Here is a 15,745-nt window from a genome sequence, read left to right as displayed (position 1 = left end):
CCATAGGCTGGCGACCAAGCATTTAACACTTAGGCCTTTAGGGTACATACATTGAAGATCCAAACTGCAGTAGACACAGTGTACTTAAGTGTGCATAGGGAGAAAGATCTGAATATCTTTTTTTTTTTTTTTTTTAAAGAGAGAGTGAGAGAGGGGAGAGAGAGAGAGAAAATTTTTTTTTTTAATATTTATTTTTTAGTTCTCGGCGGACACAACATCTTTGTTGGTATGTGGTGCTAAGGATCGAACCCGGGCCGCACGCATGCCAGGCGAGCGCGCTACTGCTGAGCCACATCTCCAGCCCCTGAATATCTTTTTATCTCTTAAAGAAATTGGATAAATAATTAATGACCTTGATAAAACTGAAGACAGCAGGACCAGTAGACTCACTGGTGAATTCTGCCAAAAGAAGAAATTACATGAATTCTCTACACTGTTTTCCAGAAAATAGCAGCAGGAAAAAACCCTTTCTGACTTATTATATGAGGCTAGCAGCACCAAAATATCAAAAATGGATTTTATAACAAAGAAAAACTATAGAATAATATTGTTTATGGTCATGGCTACCAAAATTTTTTAAAAAACAGCAACAAATACACAATGTATAAAAGGAAGCATATACCTCAACTAAGAGAGATTCATTCAAGGTCTGCAAGGCTAGTTCAACATTCAGAAATAAACTATGTAATTAATTATATTAATATTAACAGACTAAATCAGAAAAAAAATATATACAATTATATAAATGGATGCCAAAAAGTGCCCAATCATGGTAAAGACTTTCAGCAAATTAGAACAGAGGAGGAATTTTCTCCACTTGATAAAGAACATGGACCAAAAAACCTAAAGCTAACATATTTAGGATGAGATACTAGGTGTTTTCCTACTAAGTTCAAGAACTACCTGTCCTCCTAAACCACTCTTATTTAACATCCAATAAAATAAGAAAAGTAAATCAAAGATACACAGATTATTTCCAATAACATGGTTGCTGACCATCCCAAAGAAATTACAGACTAACTGAAGGTACTAATTATAGCAAGATTAAAGACACAAAGTCAATATACAAAAGTCATTTGCTTTCCTTTATATTTACAGTGAACAACTGGAATTTGTAATTAAAACATTACCATTTATATTAGCACCAAGAAATAAAATACTTAGATACAAATTTAACAAAATACTGTGTCTGTCTGAGGAACCTGACAAAACTCTCATGCAATAAATACATAGATAGATAGATAAATAAATAAATAAATGGAATTATTTTCCATGTTTTGGGGCAGGGGTACTATATATTATTGTGATCTAAATTTCTCCCATCACATTACATAGATTTAATGCAATCTCATTCAAAATTTCAGCAAATTATTTCTTTGATATTTGAAGTTTATACAGAAAGGCAAACACCCAGAGCAGTCAATAAAATATTGAAGAAAAGCAAAGTTGGAAGAGTGACACTACCTGAGTTTGAGACTTAAGAATGAAGATAGTATACTATTAACAAAGGAATAGCTCAGCAGATCAATGCATCAGAATATTTAGCCCAGAGATAGATCCATGCAGATGTAGTCAACTCATCTTTGAGACGGAGCAAAGACAATTTAATGGGGAATGGAGTTTTTTCAACAAATGGTGCTGAAACAACTGGACACTTATATGCAAAAAAGAAAAAAGAAAGAAAAAGGGGGAAAACCCCACCCAGATACAGATCATACATCTTTCACAAAAATATAACTTTGAATGTAAACACAAAACCATAGAATTTCTAGAAGATAGGATTAGTGATGATCTAGGTGACCTTAGGTTTGGTAATGATTTTTAGAAACAATGCAAAAGACATGATACATGAAATAAAACATTGATAATTTGGACTTCATTAAAATTTTCTGTTCTGGAAAAGACACTGACAAGAGAGAAAAGACAAGGCACATACTGGGAGAAAATATTTACAGAGCACATATTTAGTGAAGGACTTGTATCCAAAATATACAAAGAACTCATAAAATTTAACAAGAAGAAAATAAACAAACCAATTTCAAAAAATGAAGGAAGTTCTGAACAAATTCCAAAGAAGATATGCAGATGACAAATATGAACATGAAAAGGTTTTCCACATCATATTTCATTAGGGAATTCCAAATTAAAACAAGAATGAAATATCACTACACACTGAAGAAGACATTGGCCTTGAAGTAATAGATGGCTTCATCCACAATATATGTATCTTTTGTTTCTCTGGGGGCAGGTCCTTTGAACTGACTTCTGATAGGTGATAGGGCCATGTTTCCAATGAGTTTGGTGTTGGGGTCCATGAGAGAAGATTGGTAAGCCAGTATCTTGGCAGCACCGGGGTTTGGACCCAGAGGAGTAGAATCTAGTTTGTCAGTGTCTTTTTAAAATACTCAGTACAAAGAGCAAACCCCATTGTTCTGTAGACTTTAGTTAATAATGAAATCCCAATATTGGTTCATTAGTTGTAAAAAGTGTACCACTTTAATACAAGGTGTTTCAATAGGGGCAATAGTTTGTGTTTGGGGTAGAGGGGAAGTTGTTGCATACAAATGCTATGCACTTTGACTAATTTTTCCTTAAACCTAAAATGCTAAAGGAATTCAAGGATAATTTGAGGTTTTTATATAAATAGTGTAAAGATGTAAGTAGAGAGGTGCTCACTGAAACTTTTTTATGTGAAAAATCTATTGAAAACTGTAAAATACAAAGGAAATTGAAGGTGAGACAAATAGAAAAATATTCTGTGCTCATAGATTGGAAAAATTAATGTTATTAAAATATCTGTCCTATCCAAAGTGATCCACCAGTTCAATATGGTCCCCATCAAAATTCTGCAGAGTTTCCACAGCAATAGAATAATGAATCCTAAAATTTGTTTGGAATTACAAAAGACCTAAATAGCCAAAGCTGTCTTGAGCAAAAAACTACAAAGCTGGTGGCATCATATAATTTGATTTGGAAATCTCCTTTAGAGCTGCAGTAATCCAAATAATCTGGCACTGGCATAAAAATAGACACATAGACCAAAGTAACCAAATAGAGAACCAAGAAAATAAATCTTCACATTTATGGTAAACTGATTTTTGGCAAAGATGCCAAGAACACAAAAAGGGAAAGAATAGTCTCTTCAAGAAATGGTGTTAGAAAAACTGATTAGCCACGTGTCCAAGAATAGAATTTGTCCTTATTTCACACCAAATGCAAAAATCAACCCAAAATGGATTAATGACTTAAATGTAAGAACTCCAAACTGTAAAACTGCTAGAAGAAAACAGAGGAAGAACTCTATGACATTGTCCCGGGCAGTGATTTTTTTCAGATATGACTATAAAAGCCTGAGCAATGAAAGTGCAAATAGATGAGATTATATCAAACTTAAAAAGATCTGCACACCGGGCTGGGGATGTGGCTCAAGCGGTAGTGCGCTCGCCTGGCATGTGTGCGGCCCGGGTTCGATCATCAGCACCACATACAAACAAAGATGTTGTGTCTGCCGAGAACTTAAACAAATAAATAAAAAAAATTAAAAAAAAAAAAAAGATCTGCACAGCAAAGGAAGCAGGGTAAAGAAACAACCTATTGAATGGGAGAGTGTATTTTGAAGCCATACATCTGATAGGATATCAATATCCAAAATTTATCCATGTGTGGATAAATGTACCTGTAGTCCCAGTTACTGAGGAGACTGAAACAGGAAGTTCAGCTTGGCCCCATCTCAAAAACAAACAAACAAACAAAAAACACTATAGTTTATAAGAAACTAAGACAATTTTATAGTAAGAAAACATATACCCCAATTTAAAAACGAGCAAAGGACCTGAACAGTCAATTCTCAAAATAAGACTTACTGATACCCTATAGGCATATAAAATAATGCTCAACAGATTCGCAAATTAAAAACATAATAAAATATCACCTCATACCTGGTAAAATGGCTAGTATCAGTAAAACCAACAATGGGAAGTGTTGGTGAGGATATGGAGAAAAGGGAACCCTTATACACTTTTGGTGGCTATGTAAATTAGTACATCCATTAGGGAATATGTGGAGGTTCTTCCACATATTCTAACGTATGATCCCGCAATTCCACTATTTGATATATATTCACAGAAAATTACATCAGTGCATTGAAGAGATATCTGCACTCTCATGTTCACTATAGACTATTCATAATAGTCAAGATATGGAATCCACCCACGTGTCCATTAGTGGGTGGATGGATAAAGAAAATTTGGTATATATACACAATGGAATAGTATACAGCTGAAAGAAAGAAGAGTATTCTTTCATTTGTGACAATTTGAATGAACGTGGAGGACATTTTGTTAAGTGAATAAAGCAGGCTTATAAAGACAAGTGATACATGATCTAACTTATGTATGGAATTAAAAGTTATTGAACTCATAGAAACAAAGAGCAAGAAGAATGTTTTGGGGGGAGGAGCAGAGGAGTGTTTGCTTAAAGATTACAAAATTTTAGTTAGATAAGAGGAATTAGGGGCTGGGGTTTTGGCTCAGTGGTAGCATGCTTGTGTGTCATGCATGAGGCACTGGGTTCGATTCTCAGCACCACATACAAATAAATAAAATAAAGGTCCATCAACAACTTTAAAATATGTATATATATATATATATATATATATATAGAGAGAGAGAGAGAGAGAGAGAGAGAGAGGAATTACTTCAAGAGATCTATTGTATCGCCTGATGACCATAGTTAAAAACAATGTATTGTGTTCTTGAAAATCTCTAGAGAGTAGATTTTAAGTGTTTTAACTCCAAAAAAAATGATAAATATGTGAGGTAATACATGTGTTAATTAACTTAATGTTTATTATCTCATATATTACTAGCTTCATTTAGCTGTAATAATATATCCATATTTGAAAATGTCATGTTGTACATAATAAATGCATATGCTTTTTGTCAATTAAAAATAAATTTTTTAAAATTTTGCTCTATAAGTAAACATAGTCACTACTTACGGTATGAAAATATATTATGAAATTATACAGACTTTAAATAAGTGAAATAATAAGTGAGGGTACAAGTTAACCAATTAAATCCCATGTTTCAAGTCTGTGAATGTTTGATCGAGATTGACATAGGTGCCCTAAAATAGGTTGGAAATAATAATCTAGAACTTATTTTTTATTATATTAATTAATGTTAATGTTATAGCTGTTAGTGTAATATAACTATGTTCTTATTGTTACATAATCATATATTATATACTATGCTAAAGTTTTTATAGTGTTTAATATCTGAGAAAATGGAATGAAATGGATTAAAAAGTAATTGAGGAATCAGAATTTACAGGACTCCTCTTCTGACTATGAACAAAAGAATGGAGTCAAATGTGTTGCTTATCTCTGTGCTTTGGTTTGAACTGAACATTGAAGAGTAGAAAATAAGATGCGTCTAGACCTCAACTTACTTATTTCAAAGTTTATAGGCATGGAGATGTCCACAAAGCAATAGATATATGGATCTTGAAATAGAATGTGTTTGAAGGAGATCTATCTATATTGAAGACTGGTACTGGAAGCTATAAGAATTAATTAGATAAACCAGGAGCGGTGGCGCACCCCTTTGATCCCAGCAGCTGAGAAGGCTGAGAAAGGAGGATCATGGGTTCAAAGCCAGCCTCAGCAATGTCGAGGTGCTAAGCAACTCAGTGAGACCCTGTCTCTAAATAAAATACAAAATAGGGCTGGGGATGTGGCTCAGTGGCTGAGTACCCCTGAGTTCAATCCCTAGTACCTACCCCCACACAAAAAAGAAATAATTAGATCACTCAGAGAAAGTGAAAGAATGTGTCCCCAGAGGTGTCAAAGCAAAGTCATGGAAAGTCAGAATTTCCTCTTTTCTTTAATCCCCTCCCCTCCCTGCTTCCCTTCCTCTCCCTTCTTCTCCTATTGCTGGAGATTGAACCCAGTATCTCTCATTGCTAGGCAAGTGCTCAATCACTGAGCTACATCTTCAGCCTAGGAAAACAGAATTTTAAATGGAGAATATTTAGTAGAGCTGGAGTAAGTTCAAACTGGAAAATAAATATTGGATGTGGTAGCAATTAGTTAATGGATTCCTGAATCTGTCCTTGGTGATGGATTATTAGTAATAGAATCCTCATTGTTCTGATGTACTGCAGACTCATTTGTCCTGAAAATATTATTTCCTAGGTAAATAAATTCCAGAATACTTCTTAGAGCATTTCATATGCTACTGTACATCATATATCTCTTAATTTATAGAGAATCTCCAATTTATGTGATTTAGGAATCTTTACTATTTGAGCATATTTTAAGATTAGTGTTATATAAAACACATTTTAGGAGACATAATGACATATTAGTCTTTTTGAAATAGATTGATAGTAAAGAAAGCCAAGAGCTATTACAATAAGTAGTGCGACAACATAACATGAAGTTGAAACCTAGGGATACTTATAAGCAATGTGAAGAAACTAGAGGATATAGAGAGGATAGTATTGCTAGAAGGAAGCTCTCAAAGTCCCAGAAGAGTAAAAAAGGGACTAGGATCCTGGAGAAGGTTTGCTTTTGAACAGAGATAAAGCAAGAAAAGGGGTACAAGCTTCTGAGGACAGTGAAGGCAGTTTGCTCATTTAGTGAAGCAAAAAAATGTTTTCTTGAAGACCAAAAAATAAAAAATAAAATAAAATAAAAAGAAGAAAGGAAGGAGACAAAAGATAGAAATAGCCACATTGCACTTTTGGAAAAAGAAAAAATTAATAGAGACTGTAATATGACTCAGTTTCCAGTTGTGAAGCTCACTGAATATAGATGTGATATGACTTCAAGTCATTTAAATTTCTGCCTTTTTCAAACTGGAAACTGAATTATTTTTAAAATTTCATATTACTTCACAGGATGCTAGGCATGCAGCTGAAGAGGAGATTTATACCAACTTAAATCAGAAGATTGACCAGTTTCTGCAGCTGGCCGACTATGACTGGATGACAGGAGATTTAGACAACAAAGCAAGCGATTACCTTGTAGACCTCATTGCCTTTCTGCGGAGCACCTTTGCTGTATTCACACATCTTCCTGTAAGTGACAGTGCCTCTTACTTTGCTCTTTGATACAGCAAAAAAAGTTCCTTGAGCTTTAATTTTGTGAAAGATATTAGTTTCTGAATTAACTTACTGTTTGGTATAAAAACTCACACTGTATTCATCAAACCTTAGTGATATTTTCCCTTTACTTTTACATTTTGTTTATTTTGAAAATGATCCCTACTGTCCTGTCTTGCTATTAACTTCAGGATAATTAGTACAAAGACATAATGAAAGCCTTGGTAGAAATAAAAGAGAAATATCAGAGTCAGAATTTCCATATATATATATAACTTAGAATCTTTTAATTTTTTATAAATTGAAATTCTCTGATATAATTTTTTGCTTTTTAAAATCTAATTTGTCATTATTTTCTTGAGGATCATAGTTATAATTATTATAGCAATGTGTACTAACTCATGTATTATTTATCTACATAGTAGTGGAGTTATTTCTGATTTTTTTCCTTGATTTTTCTGTCATATGTTTCTGTGTCTTTCTAGTATTTTTTTGGTTGTTGTTAGACATTCCTTTACTGAATAAGTAGAAAGGGTAGGCAGATTGTGGTTTGAGATCAGTTAGTCCACTTATGGACTGATGTGGGCTAAGCGTGTGTTGCTGATGTCCTGAATGGTTGTTTGTGCCTGTTGCTGGATATGATTCTACTGGGCCTTTTCTAAGAGCTTGGCATTGTCATCATCTCTTCAAAACCAAAGAGGATTTTAGAGATTTTTACATTTTAGAGAACCTTGTCTATTCAGCTTTCTGCCTTCTTTGGTTTTAGATAATTTGACAATTGAGAAAGGAGTATTAGCCATACACCAAGTCAGCAATTAATAACAGGAAGAAAGTGTGGTTGTAAGTTGTCATTGTCAATTTTCCGTTCCTCTAAGAAAATGGTTCTTCCTGTGGTCTGAATGTATACCCCCCAAATTCACATGTTGATACTAATGACCAATATGAGGACAACAGAAAGTGAGGCCTTGGGAGGTGGTAGATCATGAGGGTAGAGCTCTCATGAATGAGATTAATTAACTTATAGAAGAGGCTCCAGAAAAGTGACCTTTTTCTTCCAACATGTAAGTATGCAGCATGTAGATGCCTTTCATGAAATAGCAAGTCAGCTCTTACCAGACAATGAATCTGTTAGCACCTTGATTCTTGGACTTCCGAGCTTCAACTACTGTAAGAAATCAATTTCTGTTGTTTATAAGCTTTCCAGTCCATGATGCTTTGTTATTGCAGTTATAATGGACTAAGACACTGCCTACCTGAGATTTTTCCATTTGTTAGTATTTTTCTCTGAAACACTGGGTGACTATGCAAAATGTTTTCAAAGGCTTTGATTTAATCCTTATATTTTTCAATGATGTAGATTTGGAACAGAGCAAAAGTCTTGAGAGGAAAATTGGCCACCAAAGCTCTAATGTTGGCATTCTAACTCCTTGGAACCAGCACAAATTTAATGGTTTATTTGACAGCTTGTTGCTAGTATATACCTGGACCTAACTTCAGTTCTCAGTCTGATGCCTGTGCTGAGTTTTGACCAGTGCCCTCAGAGACAACTGCAGATCTTTAGCTCAGGTTTGTAAGGTTCTGCCTTCTCTGCAGTTATATTCTGTTCAGCTTTAATAGTATCCTTAAAAATTTCATTTTTGGCTACATTTTTTACTGGTTTCATGTTCTTAGTAGGAAATTAGGTCATTTCATCTAGCTTAATTGTAATTCCTAAGCCAGACAAAACTCCCACAAAAAGCCCCATAAATTAATCTGACAATTATGGATAATAAATAAATAATTGAAAACAATTCTCAGTGTTTTAAGAAAGTAACTTAGTGCTATTCTATGGGATTTATTCTAGGAATGCCTGGATGGTTCAATGTTTTAAAAATTCTATTAATATGATTTATCACTTTGCTATGTGAAAGAGATAAAGTATTGATTTTATCTGATGTTTTTCTCTCCAACACTTTAAAATTCTATCCTTATTCTGTATGCTAGGAATTTTCATTATAATGTGCCTTGATGTGGGTCTGTTTTAGTTTTGTATATTTAGGGGTCCTATGAGCTCTTGTATTTGATTTCCATTTCATTCTTTAGATTTGGGACATTTTCTGATATTATTTCATTGAAAAGATTGTGCATTCCTTTGGTTTGTATCTCAGCACCTTCATCTATTCCAAGAAATCTTTAATTTGTCTTTTAATGTTATCCCATAATTCTTGGAAGTTCTGTTCATGGTTTCTTAGCATCTTCTCTCTGTGGTCAGCTCTATTTTCAAGATTATATATCTTGTCTTCATTGCCTGAGGTGTCTTCCAAGAGGTCTAGTCTGTCAGTGATGCTTTCTATTAAGTTTTTAATTAGGTTTATTGTTTCCTTCATTTTGAAGATTTCTGCTTTTTTCAGAATTTCCGCCTCTTTATTGAAATCATCTTTTACTTCCCGTATTTTCTCTCTGATTTCATTCATTATGCTGTCCTTTGCTTTGCAGATGAGTTTAATGATGTACATTTTAAACTCCTTCTCTGACATTTCTTCCATTGTGGTGTCAGTGGATTCTGTAATTGGAGTATCTTGGTTTGCTTAGGGTGATTTGTTGCCTTGCTTTTTCATCTTGTTTGTGTGCTTACCCATCTAAAAGTTCGGATCTGAGGCAGTAGAGTTTCTACCCTGTGGACATATAATGTCCCTGAAGGTTTCTAATACTCACTGTTTAGGGTGAGGCAATAACCAATGCAAGTAATATACATTGAAAACAGTTCCTACTATGACATCTACAATGTTAATTATCACAATAAACAGAAATTATATGATCAGTTATTGCCTATAATAAAAACAACAAGTTTGTAAAAGGGTTTATAATTTCAAATGGTAGACAGAGAGCAGAAGTTATATAGGATGTAATGACTGCGAGGGAGGAGAGAAGACAGAAGTAAAAGATTAAAGGAAGAGTGAAAGAACATGGAGGTTAGCTGTTAGTGGGAGAAAAGAGAGAATCAAGGGAAACAGGTAGGACAAAAAATATATAAAGTAAAATAAAAAAATTAAAAATACAAAACAAAACTAAAACAACTGAACAAACATCCTAGTTTACAAAAAAACTAATCCATGAAAAATAACTGGCCAGTTGTGTCTCACCCAGCTCATCCTGGGAACAGTGGAATTGGAGGAGGAGGGGTAGAGCCCGGTGGGTTTCCAAGACCAGTTGTCCCCTGTGTAAACTTCTCTCCACGTTTGATTCTCTCCTGATCACGTAAGCACACTCCATGTCGTGCAGTGTGTGTTTACTGGGCTGGGATTTCAGGCCAAACTTGGGTTTACCAGGAATTAGCTTCTTCAGATGCTGGCCCCTGTGCCAAGGCTGCAAAATGTTTCCTTCCTTTGTCCTCTTCAGGCTGCCACCTGGAGAGATGGCAGCTTCTTTCCCCACACATGGATATCCTGCAGCAAGTCTTTCAGGTTTGTTGGGCAATGTCCTTGATCTTTAAACATTCCATTCCCATACACACTTCAGTCCTCTCCCAAATTCTGGTTCCTTTAATTTCCTTATTTCTCCACTATGCTGAAAAAAAGGCCACTCGGGCTGGTGCTTCAATCCCTGGCACAGTCCCCCCACCCCAGCCCCCCCTGCCAAAAAAAAAAAAAAAGAATGCTTTAGAAATTACATTAAATAACATGGTTAGCTGGGTCCAATGGCACATATGTGTAATTCCAGCAACTGGGGAGACTGAGGCAGGAGGATTGAAAGTACAAAGCCAGCCTCAGCAAATCAGCAAGGTCCTCAGCAACTTAGCAAGACCTGTCTCAAATACAAAAAATTAAAAGCAGTGGGGATGTGGCTAATTGTTTAAGTGCCTGGGTTCACTCCCTGGCACAAACAACAAAAAATTAAAATAGAATAAATTATAATTGTTATAATGTTAGCAGGAAGAGTGAAGCAGGTGGCATCACTATACCAGACCTTAAACTATACTACAGATCAATAGTAACAAAAACAGCATGGTATTGGCACCAAAAACTGGAAATCCATGTGCAACAAAATGAAATTAAACCCCTGTGTCTCACTATGCACAAAACTCAACTCAAGGTGGATCAAGGACCTAGGAATTAAACCAGAACATCTCTGTCTAATAGAAGAAAAGTAGACCCTAATCTTCATTATGTGGGATTAGGCCCCACTTCCTTAATAAGACTCTTAATAGTGCAAGAATTAAATCCAAGAATCAATAAATGGAATGGAATCAAACTAAAAAGTTTATTCTCAGCAAAACAAACAATCTGTGAGGTAAACAGAGAGCCTACATCCTGGGAGCAAATTTTTACCCCTCACACATCAGATAGAGCACTAATCTCTAGGATATATAAAGAACTCAAAAAGCTAAGTACCAAATAAATAAATAAATAAATAAATAAATAAATAAATAACCCTATCATCAGTGGCCAAGGACCTGAACAGACACTTCTCAGAAAAGGATATACAATCAATCGACAAAATATGAAAAAATGTTCATCATCTCTAGCAATTAGAGAAATACAAATCAAAACTATTCTAAGATATTATTTTACTCCAGTCAGAAAGGCAACAATAAGTGTTGGTGAGGATGTGGGGAAAAAGGTACACTCATACATTGCTGGTGGGACTGCAGATTGGTGGCAGCCAATATGGAAAGCACTATGGAGATTCCTTGGAAATCTGGGAATGGAACCACCATTTGACCCATCTATTCCCCTCCTTGGTCTATATCCAACAGACTTAAAAACAGCATACTACAGGGACACAGCCACATCAATGTTTATATAACAGCACAATTCACAATAGCTAAATTGTGGAGCCAACCTAGATGCCCTTCAATGGATGAATGGATAAAAAAGAAATGTGGCATATATACACAATGGAATATTAGTCAGCAATAAAAGAGAATAAAATCATGGCATTTGCAGGTTAATGGATGGAGTTAGAGAAGATAATGCTAAGTGAACTTAGCCAATCCCCCCCCCAAAAAAAACAAATGTCAAATGTTTTCTCTGATATAAGGAGGCTGACTCATAGTGGGGTAGAGAAGGGGAACATGGGAGGAATAGATGAATTCTAGATAGGGCAGAGGGTTGGCAGGGAAAGGAAGGGGACAGGGTATTAGCAAGGATGGTGGAATGTAATAGACATCATTATCCAAAGTACATGTATGAAGACACCAATTGGTGTCAACATACTTTATATACAACAGAGATATGAAAAATTGTGCTGTATAATGTAATAAGTATTGTAATATATTCCGTTATCATTTATTTTTTTAAATCAATAAAAAAAGAAAAAAAACTTAATAGGAAAAAAATTTCAACAACTGTATTTACCCTGCTACTACTAGAAAAACAAAAACAAAGGCCACTGATGATAATGTAAACAAATATGTGACTCTGGTAATAAAATAGATGTATCGACTGGGTGCAGTGGCACAAGCTTGTAATCCTAGCTACTTATCAGGATGAGGCAGGAGGATGGTAAGTTCAAAATCAGACTCAGCAATGTAGTAAGGCCCTAGACAACTTATTGATTAAAAAAAATAAAGGACTGGGAGTGTTGATCCTTGGTAGATCACATCTGAGTTGAATCCTTCGTACTAGCACATAAAAAAGGACATACATATTAAAGTTGTCACATATTTTTAGCTGTACACTTGTTAAAAGTAAAAAGGAAATAATAGCATTCAACATTTGTAAGAAATACTTCTGGAAGTAGGTATTCTGATACATTGCTAGTAGAGGTCTCAATGGTATAGTTCTTTTGGTCATCAATTTTTCAGTATAGCACAGAAATCCCTAAAATGTATCTACCTTTTTACCATGGAATTTCATTTTTAGACTAATTCCTTAATGAAATAATCATGAGTGTGTCATAAAATTCTGATATAAGTATGTTAAACACAGTATTATGTTTTCTATAGTGAGGAGTTGATCTAATTAAAAGTCCAATAATACCATTTATTCATGAATGTAAATGGATAGTCATTGGAAAACATCTTCATTATTTCTCATTGGAAAAACATATTGAAAACTGGTCCCCAAAATTTCATAGCATTTTAAACATATATAATTTTAAATATTATACATACTCATTAACCATTTATAATATATATAGTTAGAGTCTGAAATTGCTTACTTCTTAATTTTACAGTGCTTATCTATATACATAGTTTTTACTTTTTATCTTTGTTCTTTAAAAAAATTTGTCATAAAACATTTGCTGCTTCTTAAATCCTGGTGGTAGGAGGAGGTGATATTTGGAATTATGTTCTTCATCTCAAGAATTATTCTGTCTTTAATAACTAATTTATTCATTATGAAAACAACACTTTTATTTGAATGATTTTTTTCTAATGTATTTCATTTGTTGAAGGAAATAGGACCAATAGAATTTGGCTATTAATTTTCCATTTGCTTTGTCATGTTATTTGAATGAGTGAGATCTTGTAGTATTACAAGAGCAAAAAACCTCAATAGTTCAGAACCAACACCTTCCTAAAAGGGTGTTCACTAAATTTATCATCTTCTGTTTTTTTCTTTTGTGCTTAAAATATAAAAAATTATAATCTAATGAGTTATTGTCTATATGTGCCATGAAATACAATGATTCCTATATATGCAATAGTTATCAGATGTCAGTATCATACTCTGTTTCCCTTACTTTAAACTCTACATCATTTAGAAGAAGTAATATGGATCAAATTGCTATTAGTTTGACTCAAAATGCATGGCATTTTCCACCTGTGAGTTGTGACCTTAATTTTTTTATTCTCAGCTGTCATTGAACCTAAATATTGTAAAACATCTCAGTGCGGATGAGTTGATCCTAGTATTCAGATTATAGAACCACTTTTCCAAGCACCATTAAGAACTAAGTTGGTAGGTAATTGACTGCCCTAAATCCTCAATATTGCTTCCATAAATGCCATATTCTAAAGCAGAGATCTCTTTTTCTTAAATCACACTTTCAAAAATTTATTGGATTGGCCTACTGTAATCTACAAAATGAAGTAAATATGACTTCCAAAGTACTCCTTCTCGTTTTCCACAGGCAGCAAATAGATTGCCTGGTGTTTGTGTTCTGTTCCCCAGAAGGCTAGATACTTTCTTCATGAAACTCCATGTGAGTGACAAAACAGAGCTATGTTCAACATTTGCCTTTGTGCATTACTAGCAAAAGAATGATAGGGGAAGGAGTTCTTCTGAGGAAGAACCAGATCATTTGTCTTTTAACTAATATGAATATTTTGTTTTCATGTTTCAAATTCCTAGACAGCGGTGACTCTGTCAAAAGGGACTGAATCATAGGAACTATGTATATGAAGAAAACTGAAAGGAAAAAGCAAACATTGTCTTGTTCTCCTAAAATTTGAAATTCCCTGTTTCTCTTAGTCCTTAGTAATATTTTGTTGCCACATCACAAAAGCAGCATAGTCAATGCATCAGTGGGGAAGAGGGAAAGGATGTGTGTGAGAGAGAGAGGGAGAGAGAGGCAGTATGTCTGAGAATCAGTGTATGTATATTTGGGTCAGGGAGAGTGTCCCAGATCATTCTCATTATTAACCAATCAGGGAAATTATTGAATTTTGTGTCTATTTTTCCCTTGAAGTTTTGAAGATCAGGGCTCCCACCTGTTATCATGAGGCACCCAGAAATGACCATCATAGGGTTTTCCACAGTTAGAGTTTTAAAATGTTACTTTGTGCCTTGAGTTAACAGATGAGGTAAGTTCCCAAGTATTCATCTCAGGCTCCGATTGCATAATTTACAATTGCATGCATACTTACCCATTTTGCATGCTCAGCATAAGAGCATTTTTTGAGGATTTATCTTTGTTATCCTGATAACTATCTTTCAGAAATGCTTAAGAGAGAGGAAATACTGTCTCAAGTAACAGACCTAGAGTAGAGAATACTGAATTTGTTTTTTCTTTTGCTATTAATGTTAATTTGTATGTCCTGGGGCAAGATCTCCCATAACCCACCTTGGTTTGTGGGTTAAGTGTGGAAATTGTCTTAGTTCAAGAATCCAATGATACCTATCCCTGGCCTTACTTCCTGGTTGAAAGACCATCTTGAAGGGAAAGTTATTTTCCCTTAAAATATTTCTGAAATTCTTCTTATCTAAAACCCTTTTAAAATGGACATTTTTTCTTATCTCTTCATTTAACTGTATGAACTGCTACAATCTCAGGACTTAACAAATGTTTCTCCTACTGTGAAAATGTCAGTGCCACTCATTAGGTACAAAATCTTTGTGATTATCCAGACTTTCCATTATGGGGTCTCAAACTACCTTTTTATCTGTCTGTGTCTCTGTCTTTCCTATATGCTGAAGACACTCCTACCAAATTGAAGCAATTCTCTTTGTCAAGAACACTCTTTAATACCCTGGGTCTTTTTATCAGGCATTTTATTATGGCTTGAATATGAGCTATTCCCTGAAACCCCTGCGAACTGTAATCTAATTAGTGGATTAATTCATTTGATGGATTAATAATTTAAATGGATTAATGAGTAGTAACTGTAGGCAGGTAGGATGTGACTGGAGGAAATAGGTCACTGGGTCCCTGCCCTTGGGGGTTACATTATCCCAAGCTCCTTGCACTCAAGCTCTTTCTTGTTTCCTGGCTA

General features: G+C 34.6%; 1 protein-coding gene across 2 annotated transcripts in view; it reads left to right on the top strand.

Annotated features, from left to right (window-relative positions):
- Positions 1–15,745, top strand: part of Exoc6b (exocyst complex component 6B) — a 607,479-nt gene that overhangs the window by 340,892 nt on the left and 250,842 nt on the right. For both annotated transcript variants that reach the window (XM_077791770.1, XM_077791769.1), the window contains one exon: positions 6,904–7,083. In XM_077791770.1, the coding sequence (XP_077647896.1) occupies positions 6,904–7,083 (180 nt within the window). The remainder of the gene's footprint in view (positions 1–6,903; positions 7,084–15,745) is intronic.

Source organism: Urocitellus parryii, chromosome 12, assembly GCF_045843805.1.
Source record: "Urocitellus parryii isolate mUroPar1 chromosome 12, mUroPar1.hap1, whole genome shotgun sequence".
NCBI lineage: Eukaryota > Metazoa > Chordata > Mammalia > Rodentia > Sciuridae > Urocitellus > Urocitellus parryii.
The sequence above is the reverse complement of the archived record's forward strand: the minus strand, read 5'-3'. Positions and strand labels throughout refer to the sequence as shown.